Consider the following 8,701-nt stretch of genomic DNA (forward strand, 5'->3'; position numbering starts at 1 on the left):
CAAAAAATCTAATAGACAAGAAAGCTTATTTGTATTAAAGTGTTAAAGTTAAATGCACAAACTTTATGTCAAACTAACGGTTTGGCCAAATATTGGTTGAACTGAGTACGTTTGGCTTGATGAAGTTCGCCGACGACCATGGCATGGAGCTACTACAGCTCCAGGCGTTATTTACATCAGAAACTTTTCTCACTTTTGTAGGTCTTCCTCCTCTAACTGAGGAGATTGAGAATTTACAAATTGTTTGTTGTTTCCGTTCTTTTTTGAGCAATTTGAGCTTTGAAAATGGCAGCGTGATTTCGTTGACAAGAAAACGTCGCGAATATTGCAGTGGCTTCTCGATTTTGATTTGCTGCTTCATCGTACGACTGTTTGATCCTCTCTTCTCATTGGTTTATTTTAGCGTGAGCCCGCCAAATTCTCCACTTGTGCTTGCAAAAGTGATAATACTAGAGCACTTGCTTTTATAAGATGAGAGGACTGAGAAAGCAACTGTTTTGTTTTAAAAATTACGAGGTTTTTTTGTCACTAAAGTTGATCTGAAGCAATGTTTTGTAACATGATCCCTCATTGAGGTGAATGTAATTTCTCACGTTTTATAAACTCCTTCGGTACAACATTGGGGGAAAATTTTATGATTTAATAAAGCACCTTTATTCAAAAACTAAATGCTCCATAAAGTTTTCCGATTGTCAACGAACGGAATTCTTTAACTATTGCAAAGGGGTTAGACAAGGTTGTATCCTTTCTCCTATGCTTTTCAACCTATATCTAAATGAAATCCCTTTTTTACTTGACCGACAAGACACAGACCCTATTATTTTACCAAATGGAACTCATCTGAACTGTTTATTTTATGCAGATGATCTTGTTCTAATTTCCCATTCAGCCGAAGGACTTCAAAAAGCGCTTTCTGTGCTCGCTGAATATTGTAACAAATGGTTGCTATCTGTTAATTCAAAGAAAACTAAAGTTCTGATTTTTCAAAAGAAATGTAGAAAATCAGTCCTTAACAAATATTGTTTTAAGATAAACAATGACAAAATAGAAATTGTTAACAATTATACATACCTCGGTATCAATTTAGCTACAAATGGGAACTTCAATGTGTGTAAAATAAACTTAAAAGAAAAAACACGACGATCGTTTTTTGCGATACGACGCTACCTTGATTTCTTGAAACTACCAATTGACATAACCAATAAACTCATCAATTCGCTTTTCCTCCCCATTCTTTTATATGGATCTGAAATCTGGGGCATATATACTAAAGATGATTTTAACGCCTGGGAAAAAGACATAATTGAAAAAACGCATATATATTTTTGCAAACAGTCCTTAGGCGTAAATAAACAATGTCCAAACGTCGCTGCTAGAAATGAACTAGGTAGATTACCGCTGAAATTAACTATAGATACCTCAATTATTAAATTTTGGATTCATTTACAAAATATGCCAGATAAAAACATAGCAAAACAATGTCTACAACTCTCCCAGGAAATGGCCGATAACAACCAGCCAGGTTTGATGCAGAAAATAAAAACTATATGTAGCAAGTACAACGCAACCGCCATAACATTGAATGAAAACAACGAAAAAGTCTTCACCTCTTACATCAAGCAAAACATCAATAATGCTCTAACTGAGCATCAACTTACCCTCCTTAAAACAAATAGAAAATTGAATTTTTATACTACCTTTAAGAACGATAATAAAAAAGCAGAATTCTTAAATATGATTAAAAATCCACTTCACAAAACCTCACTCAATAAATTTCGACTAGGAAATCATCGATTACATATTGAAACAGGCAGACACACAGTACCTAAAACTCCCGAAAATTTAAGAATATGTTATCTATGTCAGACGAATGAAGTTGAAAATGAACTTCATTTTCTATTCTTCTGCAAACTTTATGACAATTTACGTTTAAAATTCTTCAGTGAAATATCTGATAGATATACACTTTTCAAGGACTTAGATGTGACTTCAAAACTTTTATTTCTCTTTAATAGTATAGATCCCTCTGTTTGTAGATCAATTGCTGCTTTTGTTTTTGAATGTATGCGTTACAGACATGATATGTTATTTCAGAAAAGAATATAATCTTTTTATTTTGCCATATATTTATAAATGATATATTTGTACTTTATTCATAAGTATTAGATAGGTAATGCCATGTATAGATATGGAAATACCTTAATAAATTGTTGTTGTTGTTATATCGTTCTCGTACGGTCAGCCTTTAATAATTCCTTTTGATTACGTTAAACATGTCTCGGTGCTTTAACTGTGAGAAAAACTGTGAAACTAAGCGATGTACGGGCTGCCATCAAGCATTCTACTGCTCAAAAACCTGCCAAAAGAACCACTGGAGTAAACACAAGGAAAACTGTATCCGAGCAGACTCGTCGATACACGAACTATTCAAGGTTTGTGCGAGGGATGTTTTTCCTGATCCTGGGTCGACAGTTGCACGCGATTATGGATTCGATAATGTACGTGTAAACCACGGAGATGTCTTATGGGGCGATTTTAGACCAATGATGGCAGAAACTATATTGCTTGGCGTGTTCCAGCTAATAGTAAAGGACGTGGGGAATCTTGAACTGGGTGATACAATGTACGTATTCAATTCGATCGGCGTATCAAAGAAGATGATCGTCAAAGCGTGTGAAAAGAATGAACTAGATGACTTTATCCACCGTTACCTTCGAAACGTGTTCAGCCGACACGGTCAAGGAAGCCCACAGTACTTCTTTGCGTGGATATGGAACCGTCTGGTGATTGGCCCCACTCGAACTGAGGGTCTCACGCAGCAGCAGATCCAGCAAATGAGACAACAGATCTATCACAAGTACTATGGAAGCTTAAATCCGGCGAACTGTTGTTGTTTGACTTTGAAACAAGCACCAGCCATTGAACACTCTATGCGATTTTAATTCTAGGCTAGCTTATTGTTTCCAGGGAGTGAGGGCTGACAGTTCATTCTAGTTAGGGGTGAAAGATGTTAGCGATGGGCGAGGGTAGTGGTAAGGAGTGAGAGTTGAGGGGTGAGAGCTACATGTAGCCTGCGTAGCTGGCGCGTTTTGGGTGGGGGTCCTGTATTGTTTTGGCAGCGGAGCCCCAAGGAGAGTGGGTATAAAGCCAATGTACTTTCCCTTGCGGCTTCTCCGATTGCTTCGCTTTTCGCAGAGAAAGTACCCCGGGCACCAGAATCCCGCCAGCTATGCAGGCTAGGTGAGAGCTCGAGTGAGAGATTGGTGCGGGGGAGGGGGGGGGAGTGGCGAGTAGTTGCAGATGTAATACAGTGCAATGCCATATAATGTAGTGGCCCTTTCACGGTAGAATTCCGAAAAGTGACATGGCCTTGAAACAGCAACACCAGTGACAAAGAAAAGCACAAATACAATACTAAAATACCAATAGCAACATGGCTTCCTCTGTAATAGTAAAATGAAATTCAGTGTAGGGAAATAAGGTACCCCCCCTCCTCCTCCCTCGACGAAAAGTAATCAAAAACGAAGGGAACCAATCAAAGTTTGACAGCACTAAAAAAGACTCGCTATCTTCTATCTTAACAAGGGTGACAACACTTGATCAGGTTCTTACCTAAATAAATACAAGGTAATCTATTTTCTCTTGCAATCTCCTGGGCTCTCACATGCTTCTTAACTGTAATGGGGTAATATGTTCCACCCTTAACAGTGGCATCATTAGCTACAATCATACATTCCACTCTGAGAAAAAAAAATGGTGAATTAGGTTAATGTTAATCAGCCCTGTTTAAATGAAATGTATACATGTAGATCATCAAACACTTCACAAATTGAGTCAAGGAGCCGATAAAAAGGCATATTATGGTCTGAAAAACAGTGTAATTGTTTGGTATATATCTATTAATTTTGTAAACACTTGCCTCAATTTGCATTTTTTGATTCTGCCCCAACCACATTCCTGGCAGATGTTATGAACATTTGCTGGACAAAATTCAACTTTAACCAACAGGTCAAACATGTAAATTTAACACTTACGCTTTCACCCTATAACATGCATATTTCTTTTATTTACTTGTTGCTGTTCAATATTTTTAATGTTATTTATTATATTATGGATGTACGTTTTGTTGATATATATTATTTCTTATTAATAATCTCTTTTAACTAATGAATGATGTTGTGACCATATCATATCATAACATATCTTGTATTAAAACTGTTGTTTTACTTATGAAGCCAATGTCTTTTAATCACTTGAACCAGTCTTAAGCTTACATACCCTGAGACTCGTCCAATTCCAGTTATTATACCTCCAGCAGGAACTTCTTCATTGCCATATAACTTATGACCAGCCAGTTGAGATAGTTCAAGAAATGGAGACCTAAATAATTATTTCAAACTGATGCATTAAATTAAGATACAGTTGAACCTTAGCGACCACCCAAAATGCTAAGATTTAGTGGTCGCTTATGAAAATCAAACCACATCGAGTCCCTTCTGAGGATAGGTCCAGAGACATCTCCTTTTCGGAAGAGAAGTTAAAGCATGCAATTTCTTAGTTATGATATGTGCAGTTCCATGTCATCAGTCACAAAAGTTTTTTGCATGATTTATATAGTGTAGTATGTACAGTGAAAATAGTAATCAGACCATGAACCAAGTGGTCACCATCTTACGAGAGATTAAAAACAATCAATGGAAAATTGTGAAACATTCAAGCCCAAGAGTTATTGAAGTTGATTACAAGAGGTGGTTGTTTATGAAAGGCTTTGACTGGCAAAAATTTGGTGTTTGGATAGGTGGTCGCTTATGAGAGGTGGTTGCACATGGTTCGACTGTAGAGCTTTGCTTAAGAACAGAAGTCAACACTATCTTAAAGGTCTCTTGAATACCAGAAATGTAAATGAGCTGAAGGACATATGTTTGATTCTTACCCTGGGTCTAACAAACAGGATATTCTATCTCTAGGAAGCATTTTTCCTTTTGAAGTGTGTCGCTTTCTAGCTTTTTCATCTCCACCTAAAAATGAATCAGAACCCATTTAGTAATTCAAAGAGCTAGGCAAATTGTTGTTTCTCAAAATATCTAAAAGTCGTAATTGTTCATCAGTAGGCAATTCACAATTGGTTTCAGCTCCATTAAATTCTACACCAATTGTAGAACATTTTAGGAGGAGCCTCCCACTATGTGAGCACAGTTACTGATAAGGTATATGAGTATGAAAGGGTGATAAAAGGAGACAGGATAGAATAAACTTAAAGAAAGAAGAAGAAGAGAGTATATTGTTGTAACATTTTTCTAACCCAATTTTCGAAGAATGTGTTGGGAGAAAAAAAATTTTGTTGTTTGCATGTATCTTTTCAACAGGTGGAAAAATGTATACTGAGTTTAAGGGAGAATGGGAGACGAAGACTGAAAAAAGCCCTTCTGGTTCTAAACTGGAGATTCAAAAATCATTCAAGAAAAATTCTCAGATTTGACTTGTGTAAAAACTGACAGAGCCATAAATGTATGGCTGGAAAGGGTTCGTTTGATTGGTCATATCATGGGACCAAGTTTGCATGTACACAATTTACTAGCTCTGGGACCTTTGGGACTGGCACTAAATGTCCATCTTAGAGTCTTTATAGAGATAGGTCTGTCTTATAGAGAGACAATTAAAAGGAATGAAAAAAAGGCAGGGACCAAGTCTAAGTGTTCGTTTCTACAGAAGTGGCCATCTTAAAGAGGTGTCTTTTATTGAGAGAGACAACTGTAACAGGGAATTAATTAAACCCACCTATCCCTTGCTGCATTGAAGGTTTCATTTTTATTTATACTTGGGACAAATTTAAATTCATTTTGTGTTCAGATCTGATATTGTTGGAAACCTTGTAACAATTATTTCTTGTTATATGGTGTCTTTTTCAAGATTGTTTTCACACTAAGTCATGTGACCACTTTGGTCATATCAAAGGTGTCTGAGCAATGTGTGCCATAATATGAATTCCATTTTAAAAATGATGCCTTGCAACAAGAAATAATTTTTGTAACAATTATTGATGCAAAGCTTCTTACAATATCACATCTCAGTTGATCACTGAAAAGACAAAAATGCTACATTGTCAAAACAATGACTAAAGCTTCAATTTGTTTACGTGTCTAAATTTATTTTCAAGATTCATAATATTTATTATTATGAATCTAGAAACCAAAAACCTTCATACATATCTATTTGTTTTTTCCTTTTACATAATATTCATTATCATAACTTGAACCAATGGGGGAAAAACATCAGCAATTTCTTGGCAAAACAAAATCAGCAATTTCTGAACAAAACAAAATACGCACCAAGTTTAATTTTGCCAACAGTTTTCTCCAAGTCTTGAACAACTGCAGCCATCCTTGCTTTGTTATCCTGTTAGGCCAACATGATTAAAAAAAGGGATAATTTTAGTTTTATGTATGTCTCCTCACAAAATGCTATTAAAGCTAAGATAAACTTAAAAGAGTTCAAATGGAAATATGTAAATTTAGCACATTTTAGGTATAATAATTATTACTACTAAACTAATAAAAATTTGGAACAGTCAGAACTTTATATAAATAGCTCAGTTCTATACATTAAGAAGTCAACAGGCTGTCCCACTAGAAATAGAAGCATTTATAAAAGAAAGAAAAAAAGAAAGAAAGAAGAAAAGGTGGTGAGAATGATCTTTTGCTTATTTGTTTGATAAAATATGATTTCTCATCTCTGCATTTACTCTCAAATTTGTTTTCCTGTTGAGCAATGTAGAACTGTTGGAAGATATTGATGTTCCCTGACAAACAGAGACTGCAGCAAGAGGAGTATCCTTTTTACATATATGGAAATTGTGAATGGACCTTGTTCTTGATTTCCCTAAGGTGATATGATCTCATCCACATCTATAGGCATACGGGGCGGGGGGGCGAGGGGGGCTGCAGCCCCCCCAAATTTTGGGCAACTCAGATTTTTTGGGCAGCAAGAGAAAATTTGGGCAAAGCCTGTTTTTAAAGACGTCTCCATGTTTATTTAATTATTTTGAAGACCTGAATATTAACCTGAAGTCGGCGCAATAATCCAGTTACATTCACACGAGACAGTAATCGCCTAACATGTGATGAGTAATTTACACATTTATTTTTTTGTTATTGTTGGGCACCATACTGCACTGCACTAGCTGGAATGGGCTTTCCAGTCGTGAATTGATTAGATTAAACTTTTGCATAACTTTCTAGAATCATCTCCACTCGAAGAACAGGGTGGGTCTGAAAACGAAGGGGTGGCTGACTAATTCTCAGAGAAGAATCTTAATTCAAAAAATCTATCGAGTGCTAAAATTATTGGCTAATTTGTTAAAGTAGACCGAAATGTTTACAAAACCGCTAACAAGAGCGCCGCGATACATACTTATCAAATCCCTCTTTCTGGCAATTGGGCAGAGCTATCTCCACGATCTTTCACACACGTTTTTAAAAAGATTAAAACTACTATGAGGTGAAGTTGCATGTCATTTCCTACAGATAATGGCCAAACCACACGATTTTCCTTTTCTTACCGTATTTCTAACGGTAAAAACTTCATCCCAAACTATCTCGATAAAGCTCTTACAGATTTGCTTAAACTTTGCAAACATCGAGAAGACCGTATTGGCGCAAAAAGCTCCTGTGAACGATTTTGTAAGGTTCCCAGTGCCGTGAATTTTTAATTTTGCTGAACGTAAAATAGGTAATGGCGTGATTTCGATGCTATGACAACTCTGATGTCATTGCAACCCTGATCATTACAAATTTTCATCTACTGTGGTGGCAATTTTTCCTAATGTTTGTTTATGGCGACGTAGTTTATGCTCAAACTTGGTATTGACCCTGAAAAACTGTATCGAGCCACCTTCATACACCATTACGGCCTATGTTGTTGCAATATGGCCCTCGTTTCTTTTCGACTCTTTTGTAAAAATTTGGGACACTTGCAAGAATTTTTTGGGTAAGTGGTTTACCGCCCCCCTGGGAAAAAATTTCCCGCACGCCTGTGTCCACATCACAGCTGAGTGATGCATAGGTGTATTTGGGGGTGTGTCAGTGGGAGTGACTAAACAAAAAGAATCAGCACATGCATAATAGAATGTTAAATTTTGTTAACTTATCTGGTATGCGTGATTAAACAATTTAACAAAACTGGCAATAATAAATATGGAATAATCGAATATTGTGTAAAGTGAAACTACCAAATCAAATAAACTACGGTAATACTTTTATGACGTATAAAAGATTCTCAGATACTAATTTGATCGAAGGTTGAATGTTCTCTCTGCAAATTTAAAATTATACCAAAGTCTAGTTTTGTTAACGCTTTAGATAACAAATTTCTTAGAAGCTACGTAGAAGAGTCATAAAACATAAAGTTTACATGAACAAGTGGATAAATTCGAACCTGAAACTCAGAAGAATTTTGAGCCGGTGTTCCAATAACAGCCGCAAGGGAAAGATCATGATATCGAGACCTTTGCGCCGTCAGAATCCAATAAATGTGTCTACTATTTCGTTGCAAAGCTCTGAAACTCCTCATGTTGACGAAAAAAACAAAATAAGTATGAGTGAAGACTAACGCTTGTCCGCCATTTTGCCACGTGCAGAGATAGTATTGGTCAGCGGGCTATGAACTTGAACACGGATTACATGGTGTATGATTACCGGAAAAC

General features: G+C 36.3%; 1 protein-coding gene across 4 annotated transcripts in view; it reads right to left on the reverse strand.

Annotated features, from left to right (window-relative positions):
- LOC140946388 (methylcrotonoyl-CoA carboxylase beta chain, mitochondrial-like) overlaps positions 1–6,393 on the reverse strand; it is a 135,446-nt gene extending 129,053 nt beyond the window's left edge. For 3 of the 4 annotated variants that reach the window (XM_073395494.1, XM_073395492.1, XM_073395496.1), the window contains exons 1-4: positions 6,330–6,393; positions 4,934–5,018; positions 4,279–4,380; positions 3,613–3,740 (exon numbers count right to left, since the gene is read on the reverse strand). In XM_073395494.1, the coding sequence (XP_073251595.1) occupies positions 3,613–3,740; positions 4,279–4,380; positions 4,934–5,018; positions 6,330–6,381 (367 nt within the window). In that variant the 5' untranslated portion in view covers positions 6,382–6,393. The remainder of the gene's footprint in view (positions 1–3,612; positions 3,741–4,278; positions 4,381–4,933; positions 5,019–6,329) is intronic. The other variant, XM_073395495.1, reaches the window with a different exon arrangement.
- Positions 6,394–8,701: the final 2,308 nt, after the last annotated feature.

This window comes from Porites lutea, chromosome 8, assembly GCF_958299795.1.
Source record: "Porites lutea chromosome 8, jaPorLute2.1, whole genome shotgun sequence".
Lineage (NCBI taxonomy): Eukaryota > Metazoa > Cnidaria > Anthozoa > Scleractinia > Poritidae > Porites > Porites lutea.